Source organism: Lepidochelys kempii, chromosome 7, assembly GCF_965140285.1.
Source record: "Lepidochelys kempii isolate rLepKem1 chromosome 7, rLepKem1.hap1, whole genome shotgun sequence".
NCBI lineage: Eukaryota > Metazoa > Chordata > Testudines > Cheloniidae > Lepidochelys > Lepidochelys kempii.
Genome location: NC_136386.1, coordinates 19,013,717 through 19,038,127, shown reverse-complemented (window position 1 = coordinate 19,038,127; position 24,411 = coordinate 19,013,717). Strand labels below are relative to the sequence as shown.

General features: G+C 44.1%; 2 protein-coding genes across 3 annotated transcripts; both read left to right on the top strand.

Moving 5' to 3' along the window:
• Positions 1 to 71: 71 nt before the first annotated feature.
• MBD4 (methyl-CpG binding domain 4, DNA glycosylase) lies at positions 72 to 8,650 on the top strand. Of its 2 annotated transcripts, none has more exons than XM_073351253.2 (8): positions 72 to 295; positions 1,982 to 2,242; positions 2,831 to 3,720; positions 4,432 to 4,506; positions 5,313 to 5,447; positions 5,769 to 5,918; positions 6,440 to 6,543; positions 8,363 to 8,650. In XM_073351253.2, the coding sequence occupies exons 1-8, from the start codon at positions 198 to 200 to the stop codon at positions 8,438 to 8,440; spliced, it is 1,791 nt and encodes a 596-aa protein (XP_073207354.1). In that variant the 5' UTR covers positions 72 to 197; the 3' UTR covers positions 8,441 to 8,650. The 2 variants fall into 2 exon arrangements, with proteins under 2 accessions (XP_073207354.1, XP_073207355.1); XM_073351254.1 differs by lacking the exon at positions 72 to 295 and adding an exon at positions 302 to 503.
• Positions 8,651 to 11,053: 2,403 nt separating this feature from the next.
• Positions 11,054 to 23,560, top strand: EFCAB12 (EF-hand calcium binding domain 12). The gene is made up of 9 exons (XM_073351249.2): positions 11,054 to 11,260; positions 12,335 to 12,857; positions 13,879 to 14,073; positions 15,177 to 15,339; positions 17,310 to 17,539; positions 18,725 to 18,938; positions 19,520 to 19,685; positions 21,768 to 21,836; positions 22,736 to 23,560. Exons 2-9 carry the CDS (start codon positions 12,348 to 12,350, stop codon positions 22,980 to 22,982), a joined length of 1,794 nt encoding a protein of 597 aa, XP_073207350.1. The 5' UTR covers positions 11,054 to 11,260; positions 12,335 to 12,347; the 3' UTR covers positions 22,983 to 23,560.
• Positions 23,561 to 24,411: the final 851 nt, after the last annotated feature.

Here is a 24,411-nt window from a genome sequence, read left to right as displayed (position 1 = left end):
GCGTCCCATAGGCACTGCGCTTGCGCGAGGGGGGAAGTACTGCGCAAGCGTGGAGCTCTCTGCGGGACTGTGCCTGGAATACGCATGCGCAAGAGACGGAATGGGTCTGTGTCGGGACTGTTCTCGCGGGAGAACTTCTGCGCGCCCTTGGCGGGATCGTCTATTGGCGAGAAGCTCTGCGGGGGCGTGCGCTAGCTATGCATTTGCGCAGTGCGGGCAGGAATGACATACCTGCACGTGACATGGGAGGTGCTTCAGCTATGGCGGCTCCGGAAGTACGCGGGCAAGAGGGCAGGTAAAGTTACTATAGCAACAGGAGGTCCAGAGGCCTTTCAGAAGGGCTAGGCCGCGGTCTGTTCCCTCAGAGTGGTCCTTCTCCACAACGTGGGCTCCTGCAGCATGGTGCGGTGACGCCACAGGGAGGTTATGTCACAGAGCGTGGTGCGGTGACGTCATAGGGCGTGATGATGTCACATGCTGGTGACGTCGCAGGGCATGGTGCGGTATGTGAAACCCAGTACTGCGTGGGTATGTCGGTCGCTGTGGGCCCTGTTTAGTGCCCTGCCAGCTTGGCTCTGTGTGCTGGCCACAAAGTCTCAACTAGAGAGCGCCACTGAACTGGAACTGCTCAGCTATGTGTCATATGCTCTATGGTGCTGCACTCTGGGAGAGTCTCATTTAGCTTGAATGGCGGGGCCTGGTACAAGAGGATCTGAGTTATATCCCTGCTGCCACTGATGACTGTTGGGCTGGGTTTCAGCTGGCTGAGGGCCCTGGGCTAGGGTTGGGACAGGTATAAGGTTCTGAGACCTACTGCTGTGGAGTCGTTTTCTGCTATGTTGCACCGATTTAGCAATCATAACACTTAAGTGGCCCCAGACATATAAACAACTTTATGATTAAACCAAGATACAGATTCACAAAAGCAGCTTCATTACTCCCCTTCTGGGGTGGGTGAACCGCCTCAGTCTTTTCAAAGCTCCGTCACCGTCCTTCTTGCACAAGGCTCCACTGGCGCACTCCCCAGTTAAGGGGGTTGAGGAGTTGGTGTTAAGCAATGTGAGGCACTCCTTCCCCCTCAGTCCATGTGAGAAGAACACACATTTAATATAGTCAGATAGTAACGTGTAGGGTTTTCAATTCTTAGATATAAAAAACTGGTCATTCGCCGTCCCTGCTCCCCTCAGCAAAAAGGGTCCTACTCCAGACTCTAGCTAATCATTACTAATATGTTTTAGATAACAATTTACACAAACGTGTATTTTTGTGTTGTTTTATCATTTTTCTTACCTTATCCTAATATGGTGCCACAGTCCAGACAACTGGGGTGGTGAATTGTAGAGCACTCTAACATGTCCTTTCCTCCCTGCCCTGTACGTTAAACTGACAAGGCACTACAGTACAAAAATCAGCTAGGGCAGTTCAAAACCTGCCAGGTGGCAGCCCTAGTAATGTATACGTTACGGTATGTTACTTATCTATGTGGGCTCTAATTAAGGTGGCCATTTATGTTTCAAAGAAATAAAGAACATGAAAAATGCACTTGGAAGCTTATTTTTAAAGGCTAACATTCTACTGTGGTTCGTTTATGGCACATGATTATATACAGTACAAAGTCACACATATGTATTCCAGACTGTGATCTTCAGTATGGTTATTGCTGAAATACAGGACAAAGCATTCCTCATGTTAACTTGAAGTCCAATATGTAAAACATAGTATAGATTGCAAATATTTGTGTTCCACATGGGAGAGAGGCTGATCATGCTGTTTCCATAGCTCTCCCAGCATCTAGTGTCCCAGTGAAGAAGAGGCAAAGTCTCACACAGAACAGTGCACAAATATTTCCAACAGGCCAGCTAATACCTTCATTATTTTCAGTTAATTTTTTTTCCAAATCTCTGCAGCTCTTGAAATATTGTAGTTATGAATAGTTCCAGACAGATCTATTTCTATCATTTTGTTTTACATTTGCTTTCAGTGACAAAAGTAACATGCAAATTGGAAAGAAAACAAAAAAAGAGGGGAAAGAATTAGTGACAGAGACAAGAGAATATTTTGGTCTACAGATTGAAGGTACTGAGACCATAGCAGAAAACACACTCCAGTGCAAAGAAGATGCAGCTGCTGTGTCAGAAGTGGCTTCTAGATGTCTCAAAAACATTCCAGATGGATGGGAGAAGATCACAAAGCAACGACAGTCAGGCAAAACTGCAGGGAAATATGATGTTTATTTCATCAGGTAATATTTGATGCAAATCTTGAAATTAAAGCTGTATAATAAGTAAAAACAGTGTATGTCACATAGACTTATTCTGCTGGTTGCTTAGTGAAGAGTAAGTGTTGCAGAGCCTAGGAGTCAAGTGTCCTTGTTCTGTTCCAGTCCTCGCCCAGATTTATTCTGGGACTGATCCAAAACCCACTGAAGTCAATAGACTCCTGTTGATTTCAGGAGCCTTTGAATCTGACTTAGGGCAAGTCATTTAACTTCTTGGTACTTCATACTAATATTATGGAAATCTGTAAATAAAAATATTTACATGTTCATAACGGTAGCATGAGGCTGTAAAATACTTTAATATACTTAAATGAAAGTATAAAGTATTATTACTTGTAAATTATTCTTTGTATGAATATTTTTGATAGAAGGCTTGTCTAAAAGATATTCAGCGTTTAAAAAAAATATTGAGAGATTATTTTTTGGAAAATGCAGGTAACATTTTTGGCTTTTTTTTTTTTTTCCAGAAATGTAAGGTGCAGTTTTGTTTGTTTTAAGAGCAAGGATTGGAAACTATAACCATTGATCATTTAACTTTCTTTCATTTCATAGTCCTCAAGGAGCAAAGTTAAGATCCAAATGTGCACTTGTGGCATATTTTAGTAAAAATGGAGAAACTGTTCTTAAACCAGAAGATTTTGACTTTACTGCTCCTGTTCAGAGCAAAACTCGATCAAGAGCCAAAGGATTCGGTGCAGAAGCTGTGGGACTAAGATTACAGAATAAAGAATGTAACAGTAAAGCACAAGATCGTAGTGTGCAAAGTAGTAAAGAAGAACTTAAAGTTGTGGAGCTGCAGACCAGTAATGAACAGCTGGAAAACATTTCCATCCATCTGCAGGCCAGGGAGGACTTGGTCATTAAAGACATTAAGCCAAAGGACTGTTGCATAAAGGTCAAAGAAAAAGGAGCAGTTGGAAGAAGGGCTCAAATTAAGAAAGCTAGAAAGGGCTCAGAAAAGAGGAATTCAGATCACAGCCAAAATAAAAGGCAGAGAAAAGCATCATGTAATAAACAAGAGGCTGAGGGCAGCCAAATCAAAAAATTCCGGCGAAAGAAAGATGTTTGTGTTTCTGATAGAGGCAGAATAGACAATCAAAACTTAAACCCCACAGATACTGGAAAAGCAAACACACTCTCAAAGGATGAAATAATGACTTCAGAATCACAATCAGAGATGCATCTTGGACCAGTAACTGCTCTCTCAGAAACGGAGTCAAGAACCATGGGAGAGTTAGGATGTGCAGAGAAGAGTTCTGATGATGTAGCTGCTATGAAATCTGACAAGAATATTGCAGAAAGACAAGGATTGAGTGCATTTGCGAATAAGAAGGATTGGGTAAATTCGGGTAACCAGGATTTCAAACCTGGCACTGAAACAGACATTAGCATTTCACAGCCTTGTGACAAGAAAAGCTTTACATCAGTGAAAATGCTGCAAGGTATATACATTTCAGAGCAGAGCACTGTTCTAAAATTCCATCAGGGATACTTCCAAACCAATTACAAAAAAGGAGTGTTTGTTTCAGGCCTGCCTACTCCGTGACTGGGTATGGTTAGAACTTTCTAAATCTGCTTGCCTGGAGTCTGTCTAATCTGTTTATCATATTTACCATACAGAGCATCAGATATTATAGTAGCTAAATGCTGTGAACCAACCAGTTCAAGCCAAGGAAGTAGATTTATTCACATTTAGAAATTACACCATCACTTTCTCTGATTTAATGTAACAATGATCACTACTCTCCAAATGTCAATTAACTTCTTAAATTACTGCAAAAGTGGCCAGGTTTTGATTCAAGAAATACAACTAACCTTGTTTAATTTAATTCTGAGGTTAGTATAATAGTTCATTGATTCTGCCCTCAGTTATACCTGTGCAGCATCTATTGACTCACTGAGATATGACTACTTTTGTTAAGGGTTTGTCATTTGAAGATTTTTTTTTTTAACAGATTCTGAAATATTGATAGATATCAGAGCGGAACTAATTCTCATTTACATACAGTAGTGCCAATAAAAGTTCTTGTTCCCACCCCAAGATAAAGAGGAAATTGATTCATGAAAAGTTTAAAAAAAAATCTGTTTTCCATTTCACATTCATTTCCTTTGAATTTTAATAGCGATAATTCCAGGTATTTTTTTCTTTTTAGAAGATTATATCCCAAGAACACAAGTAGAGAGAAGGAAAACCAGTCCATATTTTTCTAGTAAATACAGTAAAGAAGGTATAGTATTCTCTGTGGGAAAGAAAGCTGTGTTTTGGGGGGATTGGAAGGTTTAAGAGATTAGTAATGGGGGTATGGAGCATTTCACTTTTATATCAGTAGCTCAGATCCAGACCTGGTCATTACTAATCTGAGAGGTACCACCATTGTGGCCTACGTGAGAGGATTTTTGTTGTCTCATTTTAAACCTAGCAGACAGGTGTCCATATTGCACAAACCACCATCACATTTTGCATTAACTGGCATTCTTGGTGACTGTCTCAGCAGAGAAGTTGCAGATTGAATGGGCTCTGAGACTGAGCTACCTTTTTACCCATTAAGGCTGTTACTCTGTATCAGAAGTGAAGCCCACACATCTGCTACCTGCTCTGTACTTAGTTGATGCTAAGGGAATTTATGGTAGCTGTAAGGCCCCTTCTCCCCAGAGAACAGCCCCAGTTACAGGGAACCTCTGGATGTAGATGATCTCTACATCCAGATGCCAAGCTAGTTCTGTACTACCTCCAGAGTGACCCTGGGTGCAGGAGACATTCTGGGGACGGAATGAGGGTGAGTATGGTTTGAGCAGACCTTTGCCCTGGCAATTCTGCACCCATAGAAATATAGGTGCAAATTAGGGCAACCCACAGGGCTAGGCTAGCCTGCAGTGTCATAACACAGGAGTAATAAACTCTCTACCCTCTCTCCGTGCGTTAGTGGGAGCGTGGGGGGGTGAGTCTGCTCCAATGTCTCTTAAAAGAATGGGGGAGGGGAGAAATCAACCTTTTACTGCTCAGTAAAGTTTCCCATATTTTCTTTGTGTGTAGCTCCAAGCCCACCAAGAAGGAAGGCCTTCAGGAAATGGACTCCTCCTCGGTCTCCATTTAATTTGGTCCAGGAAACGCTCTTTCATGATCCATGGAAGCTCCTCATTGCAACCATATTTCTCAATAAGACCTCAGGTAAATAGGTATATGATATGATCTGAAGCTTAACCTCTATATACCAGTTTCACAGTCTGAGTTGCATCGGCTTATGTAAATGCTGAGTTTGGGTCTGATGTGGTTGTTAGGGACTGTTGAAAGATCAGGGCCTTAGCTACTAAGTTTTTCATTACAATATTGAAAGGATTAAATAATACTATCTTAAGGTATATTAGTATAAACAACTTTAAATAATTTGCATCTTCCTCATCAACAACATTCAGAATGCATACTTCGGATAGTCACAGAGAGGAAGTTACTATGTAGCCTTTCTCTTCACAACATATTACCTTTGCCTAGGTAAGATGGCAATACCTGTGCTCTGGGAGTTTCTGGAGAAATATCCTTCCCCTGAGGTAGCAAGAACTGCAGACTGGAAAGAAATGTCAGAGTTGCTTAAACCTCTTGGCCTCTACGAACTCAGAGCGAAGACCATTATCAAATTTTCAGGTAGTTTCTTTTGAACATGTCTGCGTAGAGCAGTCTAAACTGATGTCAGTAAGAAAGTGGCATTATAAACCCCAGCTCTGTGATTTTCCTTCAGTGTTCCAAAGATACAACAACATGTGTAATGGAGGAGCAGGCCCTTGGTTTGAGATGACTATCAGAATTAAAAACTTCATTAGTATCAGCAAGGTTGATATGTTTTGCAATGAGATACTACAGTATTTTCTGTATTTTAATGTTTAAAATACAGACATTACTGTGTAGATTTTGCTATGTAGTCATTTAAAGCTGTCTTCCACAGTGAGGGTTGCTTAGAAATCATTCCTTTTTCACCTGTTACTAATGTAATACATTTAGTTAAAATTATAGAGTTTAAAAGAGTCTAAACTGGGGATTTGGATGTTTTAATTTAAAAATGGGATTTTTCCAGTTTTACAGTGAGTTACCAATGTTTTCTTGTAATATTTTCTGAGGCACATTTCTCTACATGTTAACCTGGTGAAGTATGGGGTTATATTCTCTAGATGAGTATCTGACAAAGCAATGGAGGTATCCTATTGAGCTGCATGGGATTGGAAAGTATGGCAATGATTCATACAGAATCTTCTGTGTCAATGAATGGAAGGAGGTAAGTGACGTTGTCATTCTCTAAGGGCCAGATCCAATGCTCATTGAACGCACTGGGTTCCATTGACTTAGTTAGACCTTGGATCAAGCCTTATATAATGATGTGGATTAAAAATAAAATAGAGTAGAAATCATCTGTCAACTTTAATTAAGAAGTGTTCATAGACTGAATTGTTTATGGGCCTGATCCTGCAAGTCCATATTGATGTGAATAGCCCCAAGAGCTAGTCCTACAATTGTGCCTGGGTGTGCAAGGAGGCACCTAAAGGCTAATGATAGTTGTCTCAGTTCAGGGCACCCAGTTGTCTCAGTGGTCCAGCAAGGGCATGTACTACTCAGGCTTCCAGCTTCCCAGCCATTACCTGTCATAGATGGAGACCTGCGTCTTTCTCTCTCTTTTGACCAGATTATTTCCAGGCTGCACAGTTCCTTGCCTTTTACTGTGTTATTGCCAGCAGAGGCAGGCTGCTCAAGCACACCTGCTTCCTTCTTCAGGGAGTATCTGACCAAGCAGATTGATAACAGAGTGTTTGTCAATATAAATAAATTGGTTAGTCTCTAAGGTGCCACAAGTACTCCTTTTCTGTTTGTCAGTAGTTATAAGTTACCACACAGTTCTATGCAAGCTTATTTTTTTCTTAAACTAAAAGCACTATAGAGAAAACATTAAAAACAATACAAGAACCTACGTGCACGCTAATAGGCTTACCATAGACCATGCCAACACTAACATGGGCTCTGGCTGGAGCAGACCTTCCAAACCCCATCATCGCAGCTTCAGCTCAAAGAGCACACGGTCATGTAGGGCCTCAGTAGGCCAAGTCCTTCCAATCCTCTGAGGATTGGGGCCCTTCACGGACTAGAAGTCCTGTCTTTTTGCTGGATCAGGAAGAAGGCTGTGAGCCAGTTTATAAACAGGATATTTATCTAGAAACACTTTGTCTGTTTCATCCATGGAAAATCAAGTTTGAATTAGTATATGCATACTTCTCCCAGGGGATTCAGGGCTGGATTTATACCTTACGCACCCGTAGGCACAGCATCTTCAGCGGCCCCCCTGCCTACAGCTGATCTTTTGTGTTGCACACAGTTTTAGAGAGGTTAGGCTCCCCTAGAACACCGGTGCCCCTAGCTATGTGCCTAATTGGAAATCCGGCCCTTTGGGTGATGATGAAGGAAATACATTAGCATTTTCCTCCTACAAGAGAAGGTACATACATTTTAATTTTAATGGAGTCCAAAAGGTATTAAGCCTTATTCAGTAAAGTTTAGCTTAATTCCATAAAGTTTGTCCAGGATATTACAAGATGTTGTCAGTCTGACACAAGTCACCCCCTTCAGTTTCCTTTTACGTTTCTTGGATCGGTTGTGAGATTTTTTTTTTCCCCATCTTGATATTGGTAGTGGTCTCTGTGATGTGTCAGGGTACCTCCTATTTTATTCGTCTGCAAGAGCATAGCATCTGCTCTGACTTGCCTCTCCTCCCTCTACTGCAACCCAAAATCCTCACTAGGCTCTTCTCTTGTTTACAGATGGTTGCAAACAGCAGCTGTACTCCATTTAGCAAGGTTATTGTGTGACTTGCCGTCTCAGTTGATCCAAGTGGTGCTTCATGCATGATTAGTACTTACTCCCGCATTTCAAGAACATGCATGCTTAGATCTTTTATGTATCAGCATGCTGAAATACCCCTAAACTATAAAGTAGGCTCCGAGCTGGGGGTGGAGATATTCCAGGCAGATGTTTCAGTACTGCAAGAGATTTTTATAGAAGACATTTTTATTAAAAACATTAGTTCTGATGCCTTCCTTCTCTTTCAGGTACATCCACAAGATCACAAGTTAAATACATACCAAGCATGGCTCTGGGAAAACCATGAAAAAATGAGTCTTAATTGAAAAATGCAGATATGTTTTTATATAACTTCACTTTTTGGTACTTAACACCTTGCTCTTGGCTATATGTACAGATGAAATGGAAACATCCTATATTCTCTTTACACATTTTTAGTTCTGATCATTGAGTGCTTAATTCCAATATTTGATTGTGTTTAACATGTTTTCAAACCCACATAATCATTGTAATTAAAAGCTGATAAACATTGATATTTTAAAATAAATTTTGATAAGTTTTTTATTTATTTTTTATAAGTATTTTAATTTGTTAGTGCTGCAAACACTAAAGTGATATCATACTTTCACCTAACTAACTAACACCATGCTACCTTACCATAGAAATCCAAGTGTTATTAATTATTTATTTTGCCAAATAAGTATTGATTCTGACCTATCTAGTGATGGGACAGAAACATCCAACTCCTTTTTTTTGGCTACTTGTGAGTAATCAAGTCAAAGGATCCCAGAAGAGAAGAGGGCAGGTCCTTAGAACCCTTAAACTCCCATTGCTAACTTTGCAAGCTAAGGGCCTGATCCTGCAGCAGCTACAAGTTTAGGGTCTAATCCGATGTTCACTGGAGTTAAAGGAAAGACTTAATGGATTTTGGATCAGTCCACTTCTGCTTTACTACTGAATAACCTCATTGACTGTAACCGGGCTATTCATGGTAGTATTCACTAGGCTTGGTGTTAGGTTTGCAAGATCAGCCCCTAACTGCTAACTTTTAAAGAGCTTCCTGCAGCTGACTTGTGACTATCACCAGTTTTGTATTCATGCTGAGCAGGACTTTGACACCTTGTACATTCTTACAGCCCTGCTAACTACTCGTCCTTTGATAATTTTTTTTGTTTTTACTGCTCACTAGCGATTAACTCGATAGACTAGTTTTCATCATTTCTTGCTATCATCCAGAAAGGTAGTGCCTTTCTTTTAGCATACTGTGGGCCTGATCCTGCAGAAATCAGATCACTAACTAACTCCCACTGAAGTCAAACACTTCACAAAATCAGGTCCAGAACAGGACTTCAGTGGGGCCTAACCTAGTGGGATATTGATTAATGGGCCTTATTTTTAAATACGATTTTTTTAACACCTGAGCTGCTGTAAAATCCTTGTTTCTGAATTTATATTTGCCATATTTAAAGGAGTCAAACAGGTCCTAAAGATGAATCTATAATTACAAAAGTATGTACACAACATGTAAAGGTTGGTGCAAGGACTGGGTGGAAGCTCTGCATTTGAATCTAATCCATAATGCCTTCACCCTGTGAAGCATCTAATGAACTATACATAGAGTGCAGCTTTAATCTATGCATCTCAAACTGGGTGTGTATTTTTGACCCATTTTACAGATGGAAAGAATGAGATGGAGAGAGGTTAATGTTCTGACTTTCAAAGGTGCTGGACACATGCAGCTCCCACTGACTTCAGTGGGAGGTGAGATGCTCAGCACATCAGAAAATCAAGCCCTTAATGATTTACCCAAGGCCATACCATGACTCCTTAATGTACAACAGAATGGAACCCTCTTTCTCCTGACTCCTGGTCCCCTGCTTTAACCACCTCTCTAGACTTCCACATCTGTTGTATACTTGGTAATTGTTTTATTTAGTAGTTTTTGCAATATCTAACTGTTTGTACCTTCATAGTATATGTACCTTCATAGTATATGAAGGTACAATGCCAAGAAAAGCAGGATTTATTTAAGTGGGGGATATTTTAAGAAGAATATAATATAAACATTTGGGGGCTCTTTTAAAGGTTACCATTAACTCTTTATTTAAAACAACAACATAGCATAAAAGATACTTTTCTATCCAAAGGGATTCTGGAGTCCACATGTTCTGGAGATGGTGACCTTAAAACTCTGACCAACAGAGCCCAGCAATACATATAATTATAGTAGGTATTCGGTCCAGAAAGTTAACAGACTTAACATCCGTTGAGAGGCCTTACGCAGGCAACGAATGATTCACCCATTCAGACTTGGTCATTAAATTAACATGTACTGGAGATTCGTTTTTCCCCTTCACCAAAAGAGTACAGTATGAAGTGAAAACAACTGTTTGCAACTGCAGGGACTGCCCCCTCCTCTCTGGCTGCTATTGTGACTTGGTGGAGAAGCTATGCGTTATAGATATTAATAAAATGCCAAATCCCTCGGCTGGGAAAAGCCTTTGACTATGTGCTCCTCGGTCATTATAAACAAGGCTCACACCCATCTCCATGCAGACGGCAGGACTGCGCTGCCGCGAGAACTGGAGTTTTGATGCATAGTCTCAGACTGGGGCAATACTCGGAGCGGTGTAAAGGGGCCCCGCTGGGCAGGGACCGTGTCCGGGGCAGGGAGCGTGGAACCTGAGGCCTCACAGCCCTGGGGATGCCCCAGGCAGGGGTCCCTTCGCCATGCCCAAAGCGGGAGGGGGCTGTCTCAACTGAGGGGTCCCAGCCAGCGGACTCCCGCTGCTCCCGGCCAGCCCAGGGGCTGGGGAGAGCGACGCGTGGCCGACACGACCTCCAGGCCGATCCCTCCTCAGCCAATCAGGAGCCGGGCCGCGGGGCCGTTGCTATGGTCTCCAAACTGCAACATTTCCCAGGCTCTGCGCCAACGAACGTGCACGTGGGAGAACCCGGGGTCCTGCTCCCGCCCCGTGCCCCTGAGAGGGGCAGCCGCGGCCACCTGAGCTCCGGGGCAGCCTTGGGGGGCCCCCTGCGAACGGCGCCTTCCCTCGCTCCCTGCCCACGGGGCGGCGCGGTGGAGCTGGGTGCGGACTTGGCCCGCCCGCGGAGCGGCACAGCCAGCCTGTTCTGGGAGCAGCCAGGTAGGACAGGGCTCTGGCCCGGCCCGTTTTGCGGCTGCATGGGAAGGCGAAGGTGCCAACGCCACGCCCATTGGCAGCCCTTTCTCGCTCAGAGCCGGTCCACTTTGGCTTGACTCTGCTGAGATGGTTTAGCTTGAGATGCTGGGTCTGATGGCTACAGCAGCGACCTTAGCAGCTGTCACTCACTCCAGCCTCAGCATAGGAGTGCCTGCTGTCCAGTCCCGCGTTTTAAACAATTCCATCAGCAGCTTGAGGTTGTCGGCTTGCCATTAGCAACACCCAGCTGGCTGATCTGGTTCTTGACGAAGCGGCTTAATATGTTATAAAGTGAAGCAAATTTCATTTTGCTGGTGGCTGCAGGAAACGCATGCATACATATCAAATAACAAGGAGCATGCTACCTCTTACACTTGTTCTAAAGCAATATGAAGCACTAGAAAATTAGCGTGATAACCGGAGCCTCTTCCAGGGTTGTGATGTCATGCCCTATACTTTGTGAATGCTAATAAACACAAATCAGGACTAGAGAGATTCCAGGGTTCAGGAGCCTGTTGTGTGATGAATTACTGTGTTTAAAGCAGTCTTTTACTGGACTAAAACTATAGAATAATACAAGACCAGCCCATTTCTAACTTCATATTGACACTCTTCCCCAACCTCTCTTCTGATGAAATAGTTATAATACCAAGCTTTCCCATTGCACTTTTCATCCATAGATCTCAAAGTGGTTTACAAGTAGTTCAGTATTATTATCCCCATTTTACAGGTGTCACCCAGCAGGTCAGAGGCAGAGCCAGGAATTGAACCCAAGTCTCCTGAGTCCCCGTCCCATGCTCTGAAAGGGGCAATGTAAATGTCAAATGATTAATTTCTTATATTTTATTATAAGGAGGCCTTAGCATTGTCTGCACAGTAGTGTCCATCTAGGTTCCTTTTTATTGTATCATGTATTATTTCATCTTAGCTTTGGAAGGTCATATGTGATTTCAGCTCATTGTCATTTTTTTAACGATCCCACACATATTCCGAAGCAAAATTAACACTGAATTTTGAAACAATTCCATTTGGTTTTAGTTAAGGGGACACCATGACTGGGGAAGATTTGCTCAAAGACACTACCAGCGTCAAGCCGGAACTGGTCTTACAGCACTGTTTTAAACAATACAGACTCAGAGATTTGTATCCAAAGTTTTTCTTTAAAGTGAAACCAAGTATATTTGGGCCACCCAAATCCAGACGACGCATTATTATCGCACCTCTGATGGTAAGACCAGCTTCTGCTGGTTCAAAACCCATTCAGACCACTGCCATCGACGAAAAGGAGGAAGCCGCTGCCTGGCAAGTGCACACTGAGGTAGAAAGCTGTCCCCGCATGCCAGAAGAACCTTCAGAGGCAGATGATCTACCAAAGCTGGAAGCTTGGATAACGGAAAGGAGAAAGCTCCGGTCTCAATTGGATAGCCTTGTGGATGTTGAAAAATGGCTACGTCAAAAACTTTGCACCTCCGAGCAAGAAGATAGAGTCCTGGAAAACTTACAAGACTGCAGAGCAGTGAGGAAGGCTAAAAGGCAGTTAGCTGCGACCAAAAATCTTGAAGTAAGTGTATGCCTCATTCCTCTGTCCTTTGAATTACTGCACTGCAGCCCTTGGAAGTCACACCTCACTCTTACACTGGTCATTTGAATTTAACAACTGTAGCTAAACAGAGGGAGATTGGAGGGCAGTCAGGTCCGTTCTCTTTCTATAGGTGCTAGTATCAGTCAGGTATCCTTGCAGATTCTCATCAGTAAGATTACAGAAAGTGAGAAAATTATACTACCAACCTATTCAGATTGTTCCCCTGGAGACTAGTTACTTCTGCATAGGAAGAGGTAATTCAGCCAGGCTGCACTGGAGGAGTTTCTCTGAAATTCTACCTTTGGGGGCAGCAGCTGCACTCTCCTGGAATTAGCTGAAAGCTCCATCCATTAAAGCTGCAGATCGACAGAGCACAGGGCAGTCCATCTGAAGTTCCTCTGTACTAACTCCCTGCTCCCCTGTATCCTTATGGTGCCCTGGCAATGCAGCTTTTGCAGTAATTATAGTGAAAACCCTGGGGTGAAAGACCCTGCAGGTTGGTGCTGCTGAATTCCTCCCCACTACCCCCTCTGGGCATCCAGGAAGTTCAGAGCTTTCTATAGCTGGCCCTACCTCTCCCATCAGCACCACCTACACTACGCGTAGTCCTCATGGAGTGACTTGGGCAGTGTTGGGGGCAGGGGTAAATGTGGAACAGTACTGCAGAGGAAGCACTTCCCTCTTGTGGGTCTCCAGGACAGAGGCCTCCTGGACTCCAGTTGCCTCTGCCCATGGAGGCAGAGGAGATTATATGGCCTCTAGTCAGGGTGAGGAAAGACTGAATCCAAAATAAGGTCATCCTGGAACATGCCAGGGCTAGGTCCTTTACTGGTGTAAATCAATATAACTCCATTAATGTCAATGGAGCTGTACCGATTTATACCAGCTGATGCTCCATCAGTTTACACTCTTCACATTTCTATGTCCTGAGCCAGGAAACCTGACTGAATTTCTCATTAGGATGAAACTGATCTCATGATTATTCTTCAATCTCTTCCAGACCCTGCTGCCAAAGCACGACCTGCCTCCTCAAAGAGGAGTCATCCCCCTTATCAACGCTCCCTATCCCCAGTCCCTCATCACACTGCATAACCTTCTGCACAAACAAAAGCTCAAGATGGTGGACTTATTCAGGAAGGCGGATAAGGACAAGAAGCGGTTCATGAGATCAGACTTCATTAAAGTTATCAAGGGGGTATGCAGAAAACAGGTTAAGAATATAAGGCTGAAATTCTGACCCAATTCTGTCAGTGTAACTCTAGAGTAGCTCCCCTGAAGCCAATGATAAGGGCTGATCTTACAACGACAGGTCCTCCCCTCGCTGTGGTTACACTGATTTTAGAAATGATCTATGGGGAATTAATCTGCAGAGATTTTACTCCACAACCCAGATAGAGTGAATCCCAGTTGAGGACGAAATCCACAGCCACATTGTCCAAAAGAAACTCACAGGCCGATTCAGATTCTGCCCTGTGTTCAGATCTGCTGTTGATTTCCATAACAGTGATAATATAGCTTCCTTCACTCTGAGGGAGCTCAAGATGCTTTACAGACCATTAATTAAGCCTCACAATCCAAGCTGTGAGGTAAGTGTGTGAATGGAGAGGCAGTGTAGTCCAGTGGGGAGGGCACTGGATTGGACTCCAGACACCCAAGTTCTATTCATGGCTGTCTTGCGGACCTGCTGTGTGACTTGAGTAAGTCACTTCACCTTTTTATACCACCCTTTGTCTGTAGACTGTCATTTACAATGTATGTGTACGGTGCCTACCACAACAGAGTCTTGATCTCAGATGGTGCCATTAGATACAACTCTAATATGTATAGTAACAATATACATTTGGCAGATGGAGAAACTGAAGGCCAAAGTGACTTGCCCAAGGCCACCCAGCCTCTCAGTGGCAAAGCTGGGACTAGAACCCATGGATCTTAATTCCCATAGGTAATGGGCTTAATCTGCAGCAAGGGAGATTCAGGTTAGATATTAGAAAAAAAATTCTAACTTTAAGGATAGTTAATGTCTGGAATAGGGTTCAAGGGAGATTGTAGAATCCCATCACTGGAAAGTCAGGGATGGTCTAGCTTTATATGGTCCTGCCACAGCACAGGGAGCGGGACTTGATGACTTCTTGAGATCTCTTCAGCCCTACATTTCTGTGATTCTCCAGCCACCAGGCTGCACCATCTTTCAGTACCATAGTAGTAGTGCACACGGAGGAACTGCAGAACTGGTCCCTAGGGCTTTATGGCAGCCTTCAATCTTATTGTGATCACATTTGAAATTTTTTCTTTTTACAGGCCAAAGTCCCTATCAGTGACAATGACCTGGAAGATGTGATCATCTTCCTTACTTCTTCAAAACGTGGGAATTATATAACCAGTGACGATCTGGTTGAATGTCAAAATATATGGTTGGACACAATGAGAGATCAGACGAAACAACCTGGGGAGGCAAAAACAGGTAAGAAAAAGGAACCCGCGGTAGGAAAATTATTCTTCATTCTTAGGAGCATGGGAATCGCCACAATGGGTCCAATCCCAGGTCCATTTAGTACAACATCCTGTCTCTGACAATGGGCAGCACCAGATGCTTCAGATGACGTGTAAGATCCCCGCAGTAGCAGATGTGGGATAATCTGCCCCCCACATTAGGTCTCATCCTGGTCACTAATAGAGATTTGCTTAAACCCTAAGTTTAATATCCCTTCCAGAATTTGGTTGACATTCTTGGCCCCCTCCAGCCAGATGGCTGAAAACTAGAACCTTTTACACAAATACCTTTCCACTCAAACTCTGGGGGTTTGGATAGAATGGAACCAAGATTCAAGCCACCCCTGGTTTTGCAAAACCAAAACCCAACCTCCTTGGCTCATCTCTACGTGAAAGCTTGTCCCGGTGCACGTGTTACCTTATGCTACAGTCTCACCAGTCAAGAGGTAAAAGGAGAAATACCTAGAAGTGCTGATAAATACATAGCACTTTACAGCTTCAAAATACCCTGCAAACATTAACTTATTCCTCAGAGCAATTAATTTATATTTCTAAAGTGCTTTGAGAGCCTCAGAGGAAAGACACTAGAGAAGGCCACAGTATTATTAAAGTAATAGGATTAAAGACAAATATCCCACTGGGGTAAGCATCTTTATTTGTATTGTATAGCTGAGTAAACTGAGGCACAGAGAGGTTAAGTGACTTGCCCAAGGCCCAGTGGTGAGTCAGTGTTGGAGCTGGGAACAGAACTCAGGGTGCCTCACACCAAGTCCTGTGCTCAGATGTTTCCTACAAACACTTATTTGGAGGGTTTCAATTTAGTTCTCCCCCAGTTCAGACCTATCTCTACCACTGTTGTTGGGAAACAAAGGTCTGATTCTGAAGGAATGTGACAGAAGGCAGCATTTGCCAAGCATTTGCAAGTTGAGCTTTCATTTAGGAAAATGAAATCAGACACCACGCCACTTTCCATCTCTGCCATGTGTCGTTAAAGGGCTCCCCTTATTTTAAGTCTTCATAATATGATCCTCCCTCTCTTTTCTTACGTGCTTTTAAATGGTTAACAATATTGACATTTAAGGCATCATTCTTGGCTTCTGAACGAGCAGCCACTGAACCGAACAAAGCAGCTCACGCAGCAGAGCTATTGTTTCAGGCTCCCTGCTACTTCAGGCAGACATCCCTGCGTCGGTTATGTTTGGGTCACATTTTGATGGTTTTCTCTGAAACCATAACAGCGAGAGACTCCCTTTTTTTTTAACAGAAAGTTGAGAGTCAGAGTCTGGAGAATAATGGAGAGCTCTTGCCACCCTCTGCCCCCTCATCCTCCCTCAAGCTAGTTCTGGTCTCTCCACTCCCTCTGCCCCCAGCTAGTCCTCCTTGCAGTGGGCACTTTGGGAAACAGTGCTGTACGATCAATGTTATCTAATGTCAAACAAATTCTCTCTCAAATAAAGGTGGGCGGTAACATAGTCCAGCTGCGAGATTGGGAATCAGGGGATCTGGATTTTGGCCCCAGCAGAGATTTACTTGTAAAAGTCAGTCTGCTTCTCTGTATCTCAGTTTCCCTATGTATAAAATGTGGATAAATGACACATCCTCTTTTGTAAAGCTCTTGTGAATCAAGTGTTATCATTTGTAAAGGTGGCGGGGGAGGAGGGTCAACATAAATCCAGGAAGATTTACTTTCAAGACTTTTTAATAAAGCACTTCAAGGAATCATTTCAAACTAAAGGTGGGTTCAGCTGTAAAATGCGGGTCTGGCAACAAATCTGGATCCAAAGCTCAAGGCTGTTGGTATCCAGGGTTCCAGTCTAAGCCTGTTGCTAACTCAAATTTGCACAGAAAGCACAGTTCATTCTTTCATGAGTTCTGATCAGTTCAGAAGTTTATTTTCCGCTACATGCTAAGATAATGTCTTCATTTCTTGTTAATCTACAGCATGTCCCCGGCTTCACACCCAAAAAGCTCTTTCTAAAAGTGTTAGTCGTCCAGCATCTGCTGCTGGCAAAACCAAAGAGACACAGCCACTTGCTCCTAGTAAACCTGGAGCAAAATTAACGCTGTTAGAAGTTCCTCTTATCCACACCAAGCCGAATCAGAGACCTCTGAGCTATGAGGAAATGGAGGAGGTTGGGAAGAGATGCAGAGAGAGGAAACGATGGGAGAAGGTACTGCATATCTGCAGAGAAATTATTCATTTACTTATGCTTTGCATTTCAGGCCTTCCCATGTGTCTGATAGATTGAGGATGAAATAGCAGTTTAGAAAAAACAAATCAAACCAAGGGCTTTTAATGTGAATATTATTGATCAGTAATCTTTTGCCCTTCTGTATGTAGCACCTTCTATCTGACGCTCTCCCTTTATAAACAATTAATTTTGACTCCAGCACTCTGAGGTATAGGCATTTTATTCCTTTTCTTACAGAGGGGTAAAGAGAGGCACCGCTAAATTTAAGGTTTCAGAGTAACAGCCGTGTTAGTCTGTATTCGCAAAAAGAAAAGGAGTACTTGTGGCACCTTAGAGACTAACCAATTTATTTGAGCATGAGCTTTCGTGAGCTACACATCCCCAGAATGGAAAGTCCATCCAGGTCATCTTTTCTACTCCATCTGCTCACCAAAACAGGATTAGTCCCTATGGGATATCTGCAAGTACTTTGTCCTGTCTTGTTTTCTATATATCCCACAGCAGGACTTACAATGAGTCAGTAGCAGAGTTGGAATAGAACTCAAAAAAGTGAGTTCTGGCTCCCAGCACTGTGTGCTGTAACCACTAGGTAGCACTGCTGCTGGGAGAGGTTCTTAAAAAAAACAAACAAACAAAAAAACCAGGGTGCATTGGCCCAGCTGTTTGCACCTTCTGAAACTAACAATCTCACCTCCCAGGTCTGATGAATCTCCAGGGCACACATTGTAATGGAAATTAATGCTAAAGACATTCCAAGAGCAAGGGGAACAAAACTATAAGGCTCAGTTTTTCAAAAGATCTCCGAAAAATAGGACCACAATGTTTTCTAGTGCAAACTCTTGTGCAATTCACTCCTGTGCAGACAACTAATGCACCACTTGAAATGGGGCTTATGCAGGATATGAGTGTGCATGGGCCTTGTACTGGCCCTCTACCCAAGATGGATTTCATCCACAAACCGGTGCCTGTGCTCATGAAAACAGTGTGACCCATGTTGCATGCACAGAATTCCATTGTACACACAAATGGTGCCTTATGAGCCACATTCATCCCTAGCGTAACTTCACTGAGGTGAGTGGAATTACACCAGGGATTCACTTAGACCTTTGGCCATGAAAATGTTCTATCCAGCTACACTAATGGGGACCTGCCATTTACTTGCAGGCGAAGGTCAACCCAATACAATGGCTGGAATGCTGTCGGCTGGTGAGATCTGGAAACAAGGCCATTGATGAACATTGCTTGCCATCTACAATGGATAGTGAAATGGGGGAAATAACGGACAAGCATCGAAGGACCTGCTACATGGTCTATCTGCAGTGTCTCAAATTATGCAAAGAATATAACATTCCACTTACCGAAAAGGTCCTGGAAAAAGGTAAGGCAAAACCTTGGGCTTGGTGTAAATGTGCTACCTCAGAACAATTCAGGCTAAGCTTTGCTCGCCAGCCCAAATGCATGGCTCTTATTTTAGAGTGGGAAACAGACGCTTAAGTAGATAGGTGAAGAATGAGGGGTATTTGCAGTTCCGTGTACAGCAACAGGACTGGTCTAGCAGTGGATGCTGCTGGTTAGGATTAAAATACATTGAGAGAGCTAGGGCAGGATTGGAATAGCAAGGGGTGCTCCAGATCAGGATTGAGGCTCCTGGGGTAGAGCAGTGTTAGGAGATTCCAGCTCAGCAGAGCAAGAGATACCGCAGGTGAAGACAAGAGATGGTCTGGCACATGTGGGATGGAGCAGGACTGGAATAGCGGGAGTGCTGCAGGTCAGGATTGAAGAGCATTGGGAGAGCTCTGTAGGTTAAGCTTGCACGGGGTCTGCCTGCACTACGCCAGACTCAACACATTTCAGTTAGTCCCTCACTTCAGCGAGCTCATAATCCATTCAAAACGTTTAGCAGGTCATGTGCCATACAGTTATTATGGCTTTGTTTTTAACTGTGTTCTTTCCTGACAGCCCTGCTGTACCCAGGAGACAAAATAATAAAAGAAGGAGCATACGTGCGGAAGATCAGACAGCCAGGGGGTCCCTACACAACAACGGATGGGAGTCACCACCAAAGACGACTGCTTTTAAGCAAACAAGAATTAAGAAATGCATTAAAAGGGGATGCCAAAAATGGGTTTGTTCAAAGAGTTTCTACTGTAGTGGACCATGTAGTGGGCTATAAACTATAGCGACTTATCTCCAAGCAGCAGCATGGCCTAGTGGCTAAAACGCTGGACTGGAAGTCAGGAGACCAGGGTTCTTTTCCAATTTCTGCCACTGATCTGCTGTGTGACCTTGAGCAAATCACTTCACTTTTTCTGTTTCTTTGTTTCTCTTCTTGTCCTTTGTCTATTTAGAATGTAAGATCTTTGGAGCAGAGACTTGGCGTATGTCAAATGCTAACACAATGGTGCCCCAGTCTTAGTTTAATAATATTTAAAAGGGATGCTTGTACAACATCAGTAGGCAGGCTTCAGGCTTTTTGGAGGGTTAGGCAAGCAAACAAAAGTTGTTGGTTTTGGTGGGGAATGAGAATTTTCCTCCACTAGCTCAAGTGTCTCTTCCAGGGCATGTCTACACTATAGCACGGTGGTTTTCAAACTTTTTTTTTGGTGACCCAGTTGAAGAAAATTGTTGATGCCCATGACCCAACAGAGCTGGGGATGAGGGGTTTGGGAGGGAGCTCAGGGCTGGGGCAGAGGGTTGGGGTACAGGGCTGAGCGCTGCGGGGTGGGGCCAGGAATGGGGGGTTCAGGGTGTGTGTGGGGGGTCTGGGCTGGGGCAGGGCATTAGGGTGTGGGAGGGGTCAGGGCTCTGGGTGCAGGCTCTGGGGTGGGGCCAGGGATGAGGGGTTTGGGGTGCAGGAAGGGGCTCCGGGTTTGGAGGGAGCTCAGGGCTGGGGCAGGGGATTGGGGCGCAGGTTTACCTCGGGTGGCTCCCGGTCAGCAGCGCAGCAGGGGTGCACAGGCAGGCTTCCTGCCTGCCCTGGCACCACAGACCATACTGTGCCCTGGAAGCGGCCAGCAGCTGGCCTGGCTCCTAGGCAGAAGTGCACAAGTGGCTCCGGAAGGCTCTCACCCGCAGGCAGCGTCCCCCGCCTCCCCCCGCACACACACTCCCATTGGCTGGGAACCAGACAATGGGAATGCGGAGCCAGTGTTCGGGGCAGAGGCCACGCACGGAGCCCAGTGGCCCCCCCATCTAGGAGCCGGACCTGCTGCTGGCCGCTTCCGAGGCACAGCGCAGTGTCAGAACAGATAGGGAATAGTCTGCCTTAGCCAGGCAGAACCGCCGACGGGACTTTTAATGGCCCAGTCGGCGGTGCTGACCAGAGCCGCCGCGATCCAGTGCCTTCCATTCCATGACCCAGTACTGGGTCACGATCTGCAGTTTGAAAACCACTGCTATAGCAGATGACCATGTTTGCTTTAGGTATGCAGCAAGCAGTTTCCACTGCTGGCCCTGTGTTCCAGTGTCCATGAGACACAAGGGAAAGTCACACACACTATGCCCAATTCTCCTGTTACTGACACTGGTTTGACAACAGTGTAACTCCACTGAAGTCAACTACTTACGTGAATGTAAGTAAGAGAAGAATCAGATTCAATGCGTCGAAATACTCCTGCTGCCATTTTGTGATTCATTCTTCTTTACCCAAACCTCATTTTGCTGGCCCTTCTGGCGAGACACAATAGAGCACCGAATATGGTATGTATCTGTAGTGGGATGAAATACATTTGGGGGCAGCCTCTGATAAGATCATGACAGTGAGTGACCCAGATTCTCCTCTCAGTTACACTGACACGGTTGCACTGAAGGCAGTGTGGTTGCCCTGGTGTCAATGTGTGTTGTCATCTGTACAAAGGGGCTAGTGCTATTTACTCACCTACCTCATAGGGGCGATGGGAGGATTGCTTCATTGATGTCTGTACAGTGCCTTGAACTTACCAAGTGCTATACAGATGTTAAGTATTCCTATGTACTATGATGATGGTGAAAACCTGAACAGAACGTGTAGCACATGTACAATTACTTATTCAGAATCTTTTCCCACTGCATTATTATTTACGTAGCTCCATGGATACACCTGATAATTTACAGACAAGTAGAAAGACAAGGGAATTTTCCCCAATGAGCTTCCAGTCTGTTGGTTGAGATCTCTACCAAAAAGTGTATTCACAGTTTGAAACGATTCCTGTTTTATCTTCCCTGCTAGAATGCATGGAAAGCGGAAGGCACACAGAGGCAGCTGGATGTCATTTGAGGATTATGAACAGTTAACAAGGTCTGTGCAGAGAATGGTTTACTCCATATATAACAGTGAAGCAGAGACAACCAATAGCTAGGCTGGCTTCAAGAACACTTTTTCCCAACAACCAGTCAGACACAGCTTTCATCAGAAGCTACTGGAGTTCTGAAGCCTTGTCAGTATGGGAGAGTTTTACCAGTTATACTGGTATAGTTTTACAGAGTAGGTATATTGCTATAACCTCAGATGTAGATGCATTTGTACCAGAATATGGGTGGCCATATGGTGGGTTATAAATACATATAATTTAATATAATTCTACCTGCATTTTTACTGTGGTCATGGGTGGCCAGTGACCCAGCCATTGGGGGAGGGTAGCCCCCTTTCCCCACAGGAGCCCAGAGCACCCCCAGCACTGGGCCACTGGGCAGCACAGACGCAGTGCCCCAGCCCCAAAGCGCTGGGTGGCACGGCCGCAGCGCCACCAGCGCCTGGCTGCCGGTGGCACAGTCCGAGCTCTAGGTGGGCAGCACAGCCCCAGCGCCAGCTGCCCCAAGTCTTTGCAGCAGGCTGCCCAGCCCCAGCCAGCCTGGGCCAGGGCAGAGCGTCAGGCACTGCAGGAGGGGAATGGGAGAAGAGCATGGCCGGGGCCACAGCAGGCTGTTTGGGGAGGCACAGCCTCCCCCAACCTATGATACCTGCCACCCATGACTATGGTTTTATTTCAGTCTGTGGCTCTCTGCCACTTTCTATCCTGAGCTGTTCTGCCATGTTCCTGTTAAACAGCTGCCACATTCCACCCCACAACTGGCTGTATTTCAGTGATGGCTAAAGAAATCCCTGGACAATGAATATAATTAATTGAGCATTTTGGTTTCTTTAAGTGAAAGGCATTATAAAAATATGTTATTGATTATTTAGCTCATATTTTTCAGACGTCTGCACGTGAAGTGGTCCAATCTGAGCTACAAGTCTCACGACAATAACTTCTGGCCAGGTCACCTTCTGGACAAGCTGCGTATTTATCTCCCACAGATAGAGCCTAATCAGGAGCATGCCCTGTTCAGCTATGTTCGTCCAACACCACCTGTCTATCCTGGCATCTACAACCCACACCGCAGCTGGCCAATCAGTGACCAGGGATACGTGACCTATGGAAATACTGAGACTCAAAAGTATTGATGTTGTCTGGGACAGTAATACTATGCATAATGAAAGCATTGTGATCCCACAGTCACCTCCATGGACTTAGGCCACCATCATAAGCAATATAAAGCTATAAAAGTATGCATTCCCAAAGTTATGGGGGACTTGATAGACAATGAAATACAGAGCAGTTCACTTCTAGATTGGCAAGTTTCTGTTCCTTGTGACTCATAACACAAGACCTGGGGGTATTCAATGAAACTGAAAGGTGGCAAATTCAAAACTGATAATATTAGACTGTGGAACTCGTCACCACAAGACATTGTTTAGGCTAAGAATGTAGTAAGATTCAAAAAGGGATGGAGCACTCAAAGATAACAAGAATAACTAGACTTATAATAGTTAATGCTAAATAAAAATTCTGGGAGAGATATTAACCTCATGCTTCAAGACAGAAAACAAATTCTAACTATTAAGGATCAGGATAAAACCTAATTTGGGGGTCAGATTATTACACATCCATCTACTGCAGAGTTTCTTGCACTTTCCACTGAAGCGTCTGGTAGTAGCCACTGTCCAAGACAGACAGAAAAGGAGTACTTGTGGCACCTTAAAGACTAACCAATTTATTTGAGCACAAGCTTTTGTGAGATACTGTAGCTCACGAAAGCTTATGCTCAAATAAATTAGTTAGTCTCTAAGGTGCCACTAGTACTCCTTTTCTTTTTGCGAATACAGACTAACACGGCTGCTACTCTGAAACCTGTCCAAGACAGGATACTACACTCAGATCTGACTGAATCTGGCAATTCCTCTGTTCCTGTGATTCAAATCCAGCTCTTTGGTGACCCATGTAAAATGCACTTGGCAAGTCTTAGTCTAGTTTCCACCAGCAGATAGGTCCAAATCATAAAAAATGCCATCACAACTAGCCCCGCTTATTGGCAGCCTTGGGATGGAAGAGTGAGTGGACCATGATGGTGACTAAACTAACCTGTCACACCCATAGAGGTCAGGGTCAAGGCACATGGGTGTGGAAGGGCAGGGGAAACTTGCCTTCCTGCTGCCCACACTGTACCTGTTCAGAAGGATTTCGGTTTCCGTGATAAAAATGTCTCGATGGACCAACACTTGAAACCTGCTAATTCTCACACAGCTTGAGGACACTAGACGATGAGAGAAGGAACACTGGTTGTTGGGACACTGGTCTTATCCCGGCCCCTTTGAGAGAATGATGGGATCTTTAACTGCCACCTGCTCAGCCAGAGATGGGGGTAGTGACCCCAATTTAATTTAACAGACTGATGAAAGATTTAAATATAAATATAGATATAAATAAATAAATGTACCTTTCTCCTCTCCTTGCCCACTCTGCCCCTGCAACAACAACAGAAAAGAAAAAGCAAATCCCACAGGGAAGGAAAGTTTATTTTAAAACATTTTTCAACAGCAGGTTCTGACGCAG

Excerpts from the sequence above, each read along its gene's own strand:
- MBD4 (XM_073351253.2), top strand. The coding sequence starts at position 198 with ATGCATTTGCGCAGTGCGGGCAGGAATGACATACCTGCACGTGACATG. Across the intron at positions 3,721-4,431 it reads ATCAGTGAAAATGCTGCAAG|AAGATTATATCCCAAGAACA; the intron begins GTATATACATTT and ends TTTTCTTTTTAG. Across the intron at positions 5,919-6,439 it reads GACCATTATCAAATTTTCAG|ATGAGTATCTGACAAAGCAA; the intron begins GTAGTTTCTTTT and ends TATATTCTCTAG.
- EFCAB12 (XM_073351249.2), top strand. The coding sequence starts at position 12,348 with ATGACTGGGGAAGATTTGCTCAAAGACACTACCAGCGTCAAGCCGGAA. Across the intron at positions 12,858-13,878 it reads CTGCGACCAAAAATCTTGAA|ACCCTGCTGCCAAAGCACGA; the intron begins GTAAGTGTATGC and ends AATCTCTTCCAG. Across the intron at positions 17,540-18,724 it reads AGAGGAAACGATGGGAGAAG|GCGAAGGTCAACCCAATACA; the intron begins GTACTGCATATC and ends ATTTACTTGCAG.